The sequence below is a fragment of the Leucopleurus acutus genome (assembly GCF_964270905.1).
Source record: "Leucopleurus acutus genome assembly, chromosome: 2".
NCBI lineage: Eukaryota > Metazoa > Chordata > Mammalia > Artiodactyla > Delphinidae > Leucopleurus > Leucopleurus acutus.
Genome location: NC_139143.1, coordinates 186,142,456 through 186,157,313, shown reverse-complemented (window position 1 = coordinate 186,157,313; position 14,858 = coordinate 186,142,456). Strand labels below are relative to the sequence as shown.

General features: G+C 44.7%; 1 protein-coding gene across 3 annotated transcripts in view; it reads right to left on the bottom strand.

Moving 5' to 3' along the window:
* CLSTN1 (calsyntenin 1) overlaps positions 1 to 13,299 on the bottom strand; it is a 79,776-nt gene extending 66,477 nt beyond the window's left edge. For all 3 annotated transcript variants that reach the window (XM_082865417.1, XM_082865419.1, XM_082865418.1), the window contains exon 1: positions 12,941 to 13,299. In XM_082865417.1, coding sequence (XP_082721543.1) covers positions 12,941 to 13,034 — 94 coding nt within the window. In that variant the 5' untranslated portion in view covers positions 13,035 to 13,299. The remainder of the gene's footprint in view (positions 1 to 12,940) is intronic.
* Positions 13,300 to 14,858: the final 1,559 nt, after the last annotated feature.

Below are 14,858 nucleotides of genomic sequence, written 5' to 3'. Positions count from 1 at the left end.
ATGATATTCAAGTAACCAGACATTATTTAAGTGGGAAGGCAAACTGCCAGATATTCAAAGTAAAGGACTTTATCATAAAAGGGGAGGCGACCTCTCGAGAGGAAACCGAATTTATGGAATGTAGTCTAGCTGAGAACTAGCTCCCTGGTCACCAAGGGAAATGCAAAAACAACCAACCATTCCCCACCAAGACAAACAGGACACGTACGTGCCCATACACAACTTACTCCAGATTCTGAGAAAACACCAAAAGATTTTTCAGGAAAATAAATCAGACTTCTTCTATTGTGGCAGTTATAAAAAACATTTTTACCATAAAATCAGCCACTTAAAGGTCTCAAAAGGGCCATAATGTGAGGAAAAACAAAGATAGCAATCTCTTTTTTTAAGTATTGAATTTTCTTTTAAAAGACAATTTTTCCCCAGATCTCATCCTACAGAAAACACTAATGAGTAATTGTACACTACCAAAGAAAAAGCCCAAATAAATCTGATTTTAACATCTACTTATACTTTGTCACCTATTCTTGCCTCCTCCCTCATTAAAAACGTGTCCTACAGTGAAATTAAAAAGAAAACCAACATAATAATCCACAGGCACATAAGATGCTGATTCAATACTGACTGCCCACTTGTAAGAGTCCCTCACTGGCTGTGGAATGTGCTGCACACAATAGGCAAATCCAGGTCTATAATGAGGGCTGTAACTCCAATCCCATCTTCCGCACTCAAGAAAGCAAGTGACAACGTAAATAAGAGACAGGATTATAGGAATAAGTGAATTAACTCTCATTACTCTCTTTTTTTAAGTACATCATTTGCAAGCTTTGCTTTGCTGCTTCAAATATTATTTAGAAGGAAAATACTGTTGACATATCCCCCAACTGTATTTTGACATTGCCATCAACCACTGCCCTAGAGCAGCAGTTATCAGAATGTGGTCTGAAGACTCTTGCGGGGGGGGGGGGGGGCGGCGGTCCCCAAGCCTCCCTTTTCCAGCTACATGTCTTTGTGAGGCCAGATTTTCTTCACCTACTTCAACCAATCATCAGGCAGCAACAGGTTGAATGCAGAATCCCACTGCCTGTAGTTAAGAATCCGCCTGCCAATGCAGGGGACACGGGTTCAATCCCTGGTCCAAGAAGATCCCACATGCTGCGGAGCAACTAAGCCCATGCGCCACAACTACTGAGCCTGCGCTCTAGAGCCCGCGAGCCACAACTACTGAGCCCACGTGCTGCAACTACTGAAGCCCGGGCGCCTAGATCAGGTGCTCTGCAACAAGAGAAGCCACCGCAATGAGAAGCCCGTGCACCACAATGAAGAGTAGCCCCCGCTCGCCACAATTACAGAAAAGCCCGTGCGCAGCAACGCAGACCCAACACAGCTCCCACCAAAAAAAAATAAAAAGAATCCCACTGCCTTCTCTTAAGCCCACATTAAGAGATAACAAAAATGTAAAGCAATGCCAATCTTCTTACTAAATGGTTTTTTGTTTTGGAATATGTTGTTATTTTTAATCAAAAATATGTTGTTACCATCTAATGAGTTATTACTGCTACTTTAAATTAATAATTAAATATTTTAATAGGTTCTCAGTTTAATTTCTAATAGAGTAATATTGATAGATAAAACCCACATAAACACAAGCTCTTTGAGGTCCTCAGTAATTTCTGAGAGCATGGGGATCCTGAGTCTAAACAGTCTGGAAATCCTAAAGGACTAGCTAAATAGATCGCACTATATCCCTCTAATGGATTACTATACCCACCATACCCAGGACAAATGTTTAATGAATGACACTGAGAGAGTTATGAAACACTCTGAATAAAATAAACTCATTTTGTTTAAAGCTTTGGCTACGTAGGTAAATTTTTACAGTGGGGAAAAAAAACTAGAGATATGTACAAAAGTGTTAAGACTAAGGATCTCAAAGGCAGTATTTTCGGTCATTTTAACTTTTTCTTTTTTGTACTAAATTGCATTACGGTGGGTGGGGGGACAGTCTGGAGCAGCGTCTCCCAAAGTGTGTCCTATGGAACACGAGTGCCACAACGCGCTCCAGGAAGGGCCCATGGTCAACCACCTGGATAAATGCGGATTATACCCCTGCGCAGCGATTCTTCAACATGCACGACTGCACTAAAGGTTCTGAGAAGTCCTACAGTAATGAAACCTGTTTAACAGCATTTCCCAAACTTAGGTGACCAACAGACACCTTTTACCAAGTAACACCTAACCACGTAACATCCTTAGGGAAGCACTGCCTTAGCAATCAACGTATCCTATATAACAGTTTGAAGAGGAAGCCTACAACTGATCCTTTATCGTTACTGTTAGACATCACCATGTCACCATTATCTAGAAAGGATGACCTCTAGTAAATGACACCTACAAATCCAATTGAGAATTTGGGGGGTTATGTCAAATACATTTTTTTACATTTGCTTTAGTAAAATAATTCTACAAAGGTATAAATTTAATTCATATAGATTCAGGGACTTGAAAAATTCAAGGAAAGGTTTTATTATTTATTTATTTATTTTGGCCACACTGCATAGCACGCGGGATCTTAATTGCCCAACCAGGGATTGAACCTGCACCCCCTGCAGTGGAAGCACGGGGTCCTAACCACTGGAATGCCAGGAAAGTCCCAAGGAAAGGTTTTATTTACTTTTTAAAAATACTTATGTATTTGGCTGCAGCGGGTCTTAGCTGCAGCATGCATGTGGGATCTAGTTCCCTGACCAGGGATCGAACTATGAGCCCCCTGCACTGGGAGTGTGGAGTCTTAACCACTGGACCACCAGGGAAGTCCCCCAAGGAAAGGTTTTATTTTTTCAAACGAACCCTACCATTACAATTCCATTCATTCATTCATTCATTTATGGCTGCACTGGGTCTTCACTGCTGCGTGCAGGCTTTCTCTAGTTGCGACGAGCAGGGGCTACTCTTTGTTGCAGTGCACTGGCTGCTCACTGCAGTGGCTTCTCTTGTTGCAGAGCACAGGCTCTAGGCACGCGGGCTTCAGTAGTTGTAGCAGGCGGGCTCAGTAGTTGTGGCTTGCAGGCTCTACAGCGCGGGCTCAGTAGTTGTGGCACAGGGGCTTAGTTGCTCCGCAGCATGTGGGATCTTCCCGGACCAGGGCTCGAACCCGTGTCCCCTGCATTGGCAGGCGGATTCTTAACCACTGCGCCACCAGGGAAGCCCCGGAAAGGTTTTAAATAGCAATTCTTAAGTAAAATTTTCTTTGATGAAAAACATTCAGTACATCAGACAGTAAGTCATTCGTTTAAACGATGCACATCAGTGAGTATTCTCTTGAAGGGGCAACCTGCACATACAGGCAGTTCCTGGCGTGGCTGACACTCTGCCTGCTGAGGGCCTGCTACACCCCTGCCTCTCCTCCACCCCGGCCACCCCAGGTAGTGCTGCCACCTGGGTGCCAGGGGGCTTGCTGGCCCGGGTCTCCTCTCTTCCGCTGCCTGTCTTTCGTTTTTGGGGTCGCCATGAACAGGCCTCACTCCCTCGGTTTCCTCGCACAGGCTGGGTCACTCAGGTCATCGGGCTCATAGTCCCTCGACCTTTCTCTTCCTGGAGGCTCCTCTTCATTCCACGCCTAAGCCAGCATGCCTCACACATTCTCTGAAGCTGCTCTACTACTCCAAGACCTACTTACCACAAAATGGGAACCAGCCTTTCGTTGGTTTATATAATGATTAATATTATAATGCTGTGTGTGGGCTGTGTTTTACTGCGTATTTGCCTGATTTTCAACTCGTAATGGGTAAACTGGTTTCTGACCATCACTTTTGGGCTTTAAGCAGTTTGTAACAATGTGTCCCGGGGAAAATATAACTTGAGTTCCAATCTGAATTCCTAATAGAGTGATATGAATTGCCTTTTCAGGTCATCTGGGAATCAGAAATGGGTCCCAGGAAACAATACATCAAGACAAAGCCAGGTTAAGGCAGCTGAAGACAGCACAGAGCTGGGGTAGTCTCACCTGGGCTGAGTTCCCCTGACCCAGGCAACCTGAGCTCAGAGGAATAAAATGTGCCTGAGCATTTCAGGAGACAAGATTTCAATCTGACCAGAACTAGACACGGACTGACTTTTGTTAGCCACCACTGGGGGTTTCCTCAGGCGCCAGGGTTCCACCACCGCCCACTGCACCAGCTTGCCTCAGTTTACCTGTCTGCACTTGGGTTTTCCAAAAGATAAGCAGGTACAGTCAGGACTGCTCTATTCCAAGGCAAAGCTTCTGCTCCAAATCCCCACCGGCTCTCCTATACCCCGGAGATGAGTTTCTAGATAAAACAGAAACTTCAGGAAACCCTTTTAGCCTTCTCCCTTCAGGCTTAAACAACCGAAGCCTGGCCTGAGTGGCCCATGTTTGCTTTCTCATTGCCCCTGGTTCACTCTGTCCATCAGTACTGAAAACCACATAAGCATACACCATTTTCATAGAAAAGAAAAAAGTGCAGTGAAGACATACTTGCCTTATGCATTACTTTTTAAAAGTAGTGATAAATATATCAAACCTTTCAATACTCAGAAAGGACTAATTCTAGAAAAAAATAGGGTCAGCAAACTTTATTAACTGAGTAAGCAAATATATTAATTACTGGCACTTATGACCTAAAACACTTCATCAAACAAGTATTAATGTTGCAGTTATTATTAATTGAAGTCACAATTGGGGGAGAGGCTATGTTACTAAATTATCCCACTGGTACATCTTCCTCCGATTAGAAAAGGTTTTAAAATGTCAGATTTCATATAAAAAAGCATTTAATTCATTTTCCATTCTAGGCTTTGAATGTTTCTAAGATACAAATGGCTTCCCTTAATTAAGCAAGAGAAGGCTTCGTACACTTGGGCATGGACTTTTTGTTTGTTTTTTTGCAGTACGCGGGCCTCTCACTGTTGTGGCCTCTCCTGTTGCGGAGCACAGGCTCCGGACGCGCAGGCTCAGCGGCCATGGCTCACGGGCCCAGCCACTCCGTGGCATGTGGGATCTTCCCGGACCGGGGCACGAACCTGCGTCCCCTGCATCAGCAGGCGGACTCTCAACCACTTCGCCACCAGGGAAACCCGGGCATGGACTTTTTAAAACCCCTGCCAAATGAAAGTGCTGTATTCAGGAATCATGTGCAGATATTAATGGATATTTACAAACAACTCAGAAGCAAGATCAGAAACGTTGCCAACTTGGGGCTTTATAATTCAGGCTGAGGGATTATCAAGGGGCCCTACCATTAACACAGCACTAGCAGATGAGGCGCTCAAAGGCTGAGAATGGCTGCTGCCTACCTTACAGTCCTCCCACCCTTCTTCATGACTGTGGCCCAAAGTGAGAGCGGCCTGGGGAGAAAATTAAATTCAGGCCAGCGCATTTTGCTACTTACTAGCTACTCTGATAAACACGTGAAACGCATGGCAAAAAGAAAGATTAGGGATTACCCAAGAATTTTAATTATTTGTTATCCTTGTTACTAATTCCACGAGTAATAGGAAACTGGCATGAATTAGTCAAGGCTCTTTAAAGGTAAATATAATCTGCTTGACGGAAAGGCTTTAATCCCCCAAGTCAAAAGCTACCCTGTTCCTCAATTAGCCTCTACCTCCCATGTGCTCGCATTGTCTATTGTGAACTGAGTATGCTCTGTCCTTCGCCAGGTGCTGGGGGACAGAGCAGAGTGTGCAGTCTCCACCCCGAGGTCACCAGTGAATAAGTCTTGCAGTGGCGGGAGGGGGGTGCATCAGTGGGGAGGTGCCGCTGAGGAGGGCTGGGCCTCAGCTGCTTCATCTGAGAGGTGCCCAGAGGACCCAGGGCTCTGGCTAAAATCTCAGAGTCAGGCCCACATTCTATTAATACTCTGGCCACATTAAGTCTATCAAGACTCAGGACCAGTTTCCTGGGTGTGCCGGGCCCCATGCCTGGTTTAATGCTCTGCTGCCATCTTGAAATTCCTAATAATTTTTGAACAAAGGAGACCCACACTTTGACTACACAGCTGGTCCTATCAATATTCATCATTAACTACGTCTGAGATACACAAAATGAAATGTGACTGGATTCTGCATTTCAGATGGAATAAATTTTGCTCCTTAAAAGTCACTTATTAGACAACCTCATACAAATCACTCAAGTTTTACACTATCTACAATTTGAGTTTATGACCTTCAATTTTTTTTTTCTTGGTGGTCCTTAAAATGAAAGTACTGTATTAATACTTTTAAGATTTAGGAAGAGCTCAGAATAAATATGTCTTCACTATACTTTAAGCAGGTGTTAAAGATGACATTCATTTTTACTGTTTTAAAATTCACTTTCAATCTAAAGACATTTCTAAGTGTTTTATACTATGAATTGAAGATTGGGTAAATAACAAATGGTTTAATTAAAGAATAAATCAAAGGACCAGACAAACCAATTTACTTTAACAAAGTACTTTTTAGCCAATTAGTATTAACAAAAATGTAATGAATGAAGAAATGTCATTTTCTAAACTAGTCATAGTTTAAGAATTCTAGTGTTTCTTACAATTCCTTTCATAAAGTTAAGCCCTAGATATTTACTCTGCTGTGACTAGGGTGTCCCCCAATCACCGGGTCTGCAGCATTGTACTAGCTCATCCCTCAGACCACAGGCAGAAATCAGGGCCTGGGGGATGGATGCTTGGCCACAGATGCTCTCAGCCTTTCTTCAAGTGAGAGGTGACAAAAACAAAGAACTGCATGGCTGGGTGCCTGCAAAGGTTTGAGGGATTGATAAGATTTAGTCCTAAGGAAAGCTGACTGAAGTCCCAAACAATGTTTTGAAGAAAACGGTTTCTTTGTGAGCTAGCAAGTGCCCAGGCTGAATGATCAATTGTCAGGGACGTGTGAAGAAATGTCTCTTTTACAAGGAAGGCTACTTAAGTGCAGAGGACAGACCTTTCAAAGCTCCTTTCAACTCAAAGTCTAATGTCCTGGGTAGAAATGATATGGGAGATAGAGGTGAAGGAAGGAGTTGGTTGGATGAAATGTCAATTTATCCCGAGAGCAGGAAAAAAAATCAGCAGCTTAGAAATTTCATAAGAAAACACTTAGACAACTGTGATATATGTATCTAATTAAAAAGATGCTCCTGGGAGTGATTATGGAGGTCAAGAGTGAATGTAGAATGGTGCAGCTACTCTGGAAAACAGTTTGGTACCTCCTCAAAATGTTAAACATAGAGTTATAAGACTCAGCAATTCTACTCCGGTTATACACCCAAGAGAACTGAAAATGTATGTCCACACAAATATATGTCCAAGAGAACTGAACATGCATGTTCACTGCAGCATTATTCATAGTAGCCACGAAGTGGAAAACAACCCAAATGTCCATCAACTGATGCATGGATATATAAAACGTGGTCTATCCACATAGTATGGAATACTGTCTTAGTCTCTCTGGGCTCTATAACAAAATACCATAGACTGGGTGGCTTATAAACAACAGAAATGTATTTCTCACAGTCCTGGAGGCTGGGAAACCCAAGATCAAGGTGCCAGCAGATGCAGTGTCTGGTGAGAGCCCATTTCCTGGTTCATAGCCGTCTTCCCATTGTATCCGCCGGTGGCAGAAGAGGCAAGGGAGCTCTCTGGGGTCTCTTGCACAGGGGCACTGATCCCATTCGTGAGGGCTCCACCCTCATGACCTAATCACCTCCCCAAAGCCCCCACCTCAAAATACCATCACATTGGGGATTAGGTTTCAACATATGAATTCTGGAGGGACACAAACATTCAGTCTATAGCAAATATTATTCAGCTATAAGACAGAATGAGGCACTGATACCCACTACAACATGGATAAATCCTGAAAACATCATGCTAATTGAAAGAAGCTAGTCACAAAGGCCACATATTATAATGATTCCACTGATATGAAATGTCCAAAACAGGCAAATCCATAGAGATAGAAAGTAGATTAATGGTTGCCGGGGGGAATGGGAAAAAGGGGAATTTGGAGTGATTGCTAAGGGATATGGGGTTTCTTTTGGGGGTGATGAAAATGTGCTGCAGTTAGATATTGGTGATGGGTGCACAACTCTGTGAATATACTAAAATCACTGAACTGCATACTTTAAAAGGGTGAATTTTATGGTATGTGAATTATATTTCAATAAACCTGTTTTTCAAATTAAAAAAGACTGGATGCAGGAAAGTCTTCTTTTGCCCTAAAACAATAAGTTCCAGAAAGTACAGATCAAGGTAGACTTGAAGAGTAGCAGACTTGATAGAACAGTTCTTGTCACGAGAGAATGAGACTGGTTCAAAACATATTCATGGGCTTCCCTGGTGGCACAGTGATTAAGAAACCACCTGCCAATGCAGGGGACACAGGTTCGAGCCCTGGTCCGGGAAGATCCCACATGCTGCAGAGCAACCAAGCCTGTGCACCACAACTACTAAGCCTGCGCTCTAGAGCTCGCGAGCCACAACTACTGAAGCCCGCGTGCCTAGAGCCCGTGCTCTGCAACAAGAGAAGCCACCACAATGAGAAGCCCGCGCACCACAACGAAGAGTGCCCCCCCCCCGCAACTAGAGAAAGCCCGCGCACAGCAATGAAGACCGAACGCAGCCAAAATAATAAAAAATAAAATAAAATTCAGACATAACTGCTGCAAAGAAAAATTCCAGGAAAAAAAAATTCATGCCCGACCAAAGGTAAAAAAGAAACACACGGTTCTTCTTCTACCATGCCACTGCATACTTCTCAATGGGGTTCTGGAATAGAAGGAAGTTAACTTTCAGATGTATCTTATTGGTTTTTAAGAAGTTCTAAATTCCATGACTTTGAAGTAATTGAATCTTTGCCTAGAACTTTAAAAATAAAAAAGCCTTAGCAACATATCTTGTGGAAGTTTTTAATCTAATATCATCCTACAGCTGAATGAGAAAATGAAGAAAAATCTCTCTAAAACATAGGGAAGAAAGGATCTATCATATAGGGGACAACTGGATGCTGTGCCCCAACTCCTAGGTGGTGGTGACTCTATGGAAAAATGGGCACCTTGCATCAGGCTGACATGCGGGCAGGGCAGGACTGTCATAGTCTGAAGGTTCCTAACTCTGGCCTTTGCATAGCCTCTACTGGTGTCAAAATGTCACTTGTGAGGGTTTGGGGTTTTTTAAACAGTGCAAGAACATGACACTGCATAAATCATTTCCACCAACTTTGAATCTACATTCTGGAGATAGAACAGCTCTACTAAAAATCTAATATCACAAATCAATACCTTAAATTTCAATTATAAAAGATAAATTTCTTAAGTATCTCTGCTCTTACCAAATCATGACCAAAGTATATTTCTAAGAACGTAATGATCTAAAACCTCAATTAATCAGAAGGGGTGAGAAATAAGACTCAATGATTTTCAGAATAACCAAATCTCCTATTTTGTTTCAACTCTTATAAGCGAAAACTCTATCCAAAAAATTACATTTTCCTATCTTAGAAAGCAGTAACGAAAAAAATTCAATCCTTTTCTTTCATGTCTTAAATATTTAATATCCCTCAGGTTCCTCATCTTAAATGTTAAGAATTGGCTGAGTAAGCTTAACCAAGTCCTAAAACTAGTATCATGGAATTATAGCATTTTCTAATTCCAATACAAAAATGTTATCACATTTCATTAAAAATTCATTTATTGGTCATATTCCTCATACCTAAAACTTAATTAACTGCTTTTTTTTGGCTCAAAAATCAAATAGTACTGACCCAGATAATGTATGATATGAATGCCTAAAACTTCCTTTTTAAAAAGAATTTCTAGGAAACTGTTTGGTTTTATGTTTTTTTTCCTGAGAGTAGGAATGCAGCCAAAAGCTGGACTCCAGCTAACTGAGGGTTCCAGTTAATCGAGTCACGGCTCTTAAATTGGAATACATTCAGGATTATTAACATTTTTTTATTTCTTTAGCAGTTATAGGTCTCGTGAAATAAATTTACTTTCAGCAATAAAAATGTTAAATTAAGTGTAATATTTAGGTCTACAATAAAATTATTTTTCCTCAAAGTTGCTTGTGAAAAACAAGGTAAAAAATTAAGCTTTCCCAAAAAGCTGAGAATTACAGTTTTTTTGAAAAATGAACTCGAAGTGGTAGCCACAGAGCTATAGCCGTCAAAGGCTGATACAGACTTTTATGATCTAATACTCCAATGCTGCAATCAACATAATGAATCCTTGAAAAATTACCTACTAATGAAGTCTTATATCCGTGTTATAGAATTCAAGTTCCTTTATACTCTGTCTGTAATGCTTTTCTCAGTACGTAACACTTATCTGTCAGGTAAAAATTAGGATGTAAAGACACTACGCTGCCTAAACTGGAACAGAGTTATACATTCATTCACAAAACACTGAGTGCCTACTGTGTGCGGATACATATGTGAACAACACAGACCAAAATACCCTTCCACTTTGGGGCATATGTTCCAGTGAGGGGAGACAGGCAATAAACAGAATAAGTAAATAACAGAGCGTGTTAGAATGGGGTAAGTGCTATGGAGAAAAGAAAAAGTGAAGCAGGGGAGGGAGGATTCAGGGGTTCCGAGAGATGAAATTTCAACCAGGATGGTGAGGAGAGGCTCCACTGAGAAGTTTGTGCGCAAACAGAAAAGTAACAGTGAATGTTATCTATTGGTTTTGAAACGCATTACAAGATTGCATTTATTTTTATTTAATATTCATATAAGCTTTCTATTTTCTCTATTTCAGTTTTCTATTTCCCGATCACTGATGGACTGAAGAGAAGGAAGGCAGTATAGGGCATGCCAAGGAAATTTCTCCTAATGTTTTGGTTTACTTGATTTTTTTTGAGAACTACAGCTACAATTAAAGTGAAATTTAGGGTTCTCCATAAAACAACAAATTAATAGTCACAATGGAATTTATATTACAAAACCTCACATTCTCTCCTTGTTTATACGTTATCTTTCCCCCATTATTTTTAGAGGTAGCTACAGTATGAATGAACAGCAGTTACTAATGTCACACTGTTTTGCAGGATTAAAAACTCAGGTATTAGTTGAAATGATCATCTTTTACAATTAGCCCACAGAAAGTGTCCCCACAAACTGCCTATTTAAATACAAAATTTATTTGTAACATCTCAAAATGAAATCGTTTTATTAGCATTTCATGGAACATTCATGAGACGTTTTTCTAACCTTCAAGCTGGAGATAAACCAACAAATGCAACAGAATAACTGATGTTTAAAATGTGTTTTTATTTGGAAGACTAAGATTCTTAAGCATTATAAATGCACCAAGAAAAGCTTAGAGAAAGTTAGCAAATTACAAAGGACTCAAGCCCTCAACACGTCTTTCACATAAGATTTCTGTTAGTCCGCCATAATGAAGACATTTGATAGCTGAAATCTTCAATAATGCTAATGGGCTAATTAATTAGCCCATTTGCTAATTCAATAATGAACACCAAATGCAGGTGAATGGACAAACTTAAGAAAATGTGGATTTTAACAAGAAATATTATCACTGACTAAACTAAATATACTTGAACTGTTCCCAAAATACCCAATCCAAGCACATATTTTTAAGCTGTGTGGGTTTTCCCCAAGAGAAGCAAACTTTGACATTTTTTCTTGGCTCTATTAGACTTAGAGACCTCCATCCCACATCTGGAAAGAACATTTCAAACTTACCTTGATGTAAAATCAAACTGAGAACAATTAGCTACTTAGTGACTGAGACCTGAATTTGACAGAGTCAAAAGAATGTTAGAAATGAAATAAATGAAAGAAGTATTCAAAGTTTATCATCCTGGATGTGAAGAAAGGAACATACAACAAAACATGCACTTGCCTCTCCTGCCCTTTAATTTGTGAACACCATACCTCTCTTGATATCTCATGCCCAGAAAGAGAAAATGATAATTATTTTAAAAGCTTTGCTAAATTGAAATATGACCATTTCATTCGGCCTTCCATCAACCCTCCCTCTCTCAAAATTTCTGATTTAAAAAATCAGAAGGATAGATCCAAGCACTCTATAGACTACACCTAGATTACTTTGCTCCAAGGCCGAGGAAAATGTTTAGATTCCAAGATCCACTCGGAAGCATATATCTGCAATGCGTAAGCTTTTCGTTGGCAAGATCAGTCAATATCAGAGAGCGTGTAACGCTGAAAAGATTAAGCGGTTGAAGGTTAAAACAACAAGAAAACAATCGATTCACTAAGTAATATGTTTTGGCCAAGTAACCATAAAATAATTTCGGCCCTAAGGAATCAAAGAGGGGTTTCTCGTTTTTGCACGACCTAAATTACTGTCAGAAAAACTGCACCAAGGCGTCGGGGGTGGAGGAGAGGAAGATTTCTGACACCGGGTGAGACGACGGTCGTAAACCTCATCACAATTTCACCTTTGGGTGAAAAGGTGGGAGGGGAGCCAGAAGTTTCAGCCTCGGCTCGTTCGAAAACACGTTTAAAAGACCCTGGAAGGAGGCGGAAAAGGGCGCAGACGCCGCGTCCGCGGTAGAGCAGCAGCAGATAATCGGGATCTGGGGAAAGGATGCGGAGAAGTGGGCTCTTATGTAAGCACACACCAAAAATTGTGCGTGCAAACCCGGCCTGATGCACATCTCGGCACACAACACACGTACCCGGTATCTCACCCCAGGGATGCCTCCCCAGCCTGCGGGCGCTGCCGAGGAAGACTGACCGACACTTCGGCCCTTCTGCACGTCCCCCCAGATCCGCGCAGCCACCAACCCGGCGCGGGTGCGATGGGGGCGGCCAGCTTCCCCCCGGCGCCTGCAGCGCGCGTCCACAGCCTCTTGCACCGCGACCCAGAGCCGCTCGCCGGGCCCCGAACCCCGCGTCCCGACCCGGCTCCCGGCGCTCAGCCCCCGCGTCCCTACCCGGCCCCGACGCTTACCTCGCGCGGCCCAGACCCCGCCGCCGCCGCACAGCAGCCCGGCCAGCAGCAGCCAGGCGGCCGGGGCCAGCGCGGGAGCAGGGCGGCGCAGCATCGCTCCGGCTCCCGGCGCCGCGGCCCGCCCGAGGCGGGAGCGGCAGGGACGCGCGCGGGGCGCCGAGCGGGGCTCTCGTGGCCCGAGGCCGGCTGCTTGGCGCTGCGGCGAGCACCGGGGTCCGAGGAGGCGCCGCCGCCGTGACGCTGGGCCGCGCGCTCGGGCCACGGGCGCCCTCCCCTCTGCGCAGGCAGCGCTTCGCTGGAGGCAGAGGCAGCAACTAAGATGGCGGCGGCGCTCTCTCTCGGGTCCGGCGAGGGTACCCGGCCGGGGGCGGGGTGGCGGCGGGAGGGGCGGGGAGGGGAGCGACGGCGGGGTGGGGAGGGGAGCGACGGCGAGGCGCGCGCGCGGCGCCCCGGGGAGCGCGCGGGGCGTGGGGTGGGGGCGGGGCGCGCGGGCCTACGAACCCGCCGGCGGGGCCTGGAGCACGCGCCCGCGGGGCCGCGCCGGGGATTTGGGCCCGAGAGAGGCTGGGAGAGGACACGGGGGCTGCACCCCCCTGTCAGCTGCCGCAGCCGAGAGCATCAACTCCTCATCCCCACGCGCGCTCACAGGCCCCGGAGCCGAGCGAGAGCTACCCTGGGGCCCGTGCCTCCCCTTTCTCCCCTTCCCAACCCTACCCCAAGGAGTGCAGACCCCGCTGGAGGGTGCAGCCCAGGGCCGCTGAGCGCCAACACCCTGCGCCACTTCGAGCAAGTCACATCGCCTCCCAGAACCTCGGTGCCCTCTTCTGCCAAGTGGCGGTGATGAGAGGGAGCTTGCGGGGTCGTGAAAGGTATTCAAGGAGACGAGGTCAGCGAAACGCGCTTTGTAAACAATCAAGGGCTGCGCAGCACGTGCTGCAGTGGTTCCAGCGCTGGGAGGGAGCTTGCTTGTTCCAAGTCCGTCCTGAATTTGTAACTCAGGATTCCTCCATTTGCTGAAGAAATCCGTCTGTGGCTTTTTAAAGGCGCGTTGTGCAGGTGACCCTTTCTAGATCTTAGTGTGATGCTAACGGTCCCTTAGAAATGCAGAAATCCAAATGGATGCAGAAGGGTCCCTTCAGGGCTCTTGGGTCCTTCTCTTTTCTTCCTGTCCTGGGGTCCCTACCTCCCCCCGACCCCTGGGGGCGCCTCACACTAGAGGAAAGGACCAGGACAGTCATGGATGGTCTCCTGAGTGCCGGGCACTGTGCCCTATGAGCCAACTTTATTGGCTTCATTTTGCAGAGAAGGAAACCAAGGCGAAATGACTTCCCTAGTTGAAACAAATACTGTGAAAAGATCAGCCCTCAAGGACAGGGCTGGCATTAAGGAGACACCCACAGCAAAGGTTAAACGATAAAATGTTAATTATTCAAGACTCTGCTGGAAGAGCTATCAAAGGTGATTCACCGCACAGTGATTGCCCTTGGCCCTGTTTGCTGAGAGGGTCTAACTGGCTGGTGGGCTTTGTGGAGACGGCTTTGTCGAGACCAGCTTGGGATGGGGTGAGGGAGGGTGGGCAGGCAGCCTGGGAGGCTGGGAGGAGAATGAGTCACTCAGTTTGTGGAGAGCAGAGGACTTATTTAGGAGAGTAGTGGGTGAAGAGCCCAGAAAGGTAGATCGAAGCCATTGTGAGGTGCCTTAAATGTCAGGATGAGGGATTTGGACCTAATCCTACAGGCCACAGGAAGACCTTGGACAGCAGTGAACAGAGGTGTGCTGTGACCTTGGAGGGAGTTTCAAAGCAGTCTGCGATGGAACATGCTCTTCCTTGTCCTTTGTACCTCAAAGTCATCCTCCACCAAAGCCTGAAGACTCCACATCTCATCCCCCTGCCCATCCCACCCCTGAGTCCAAGAGG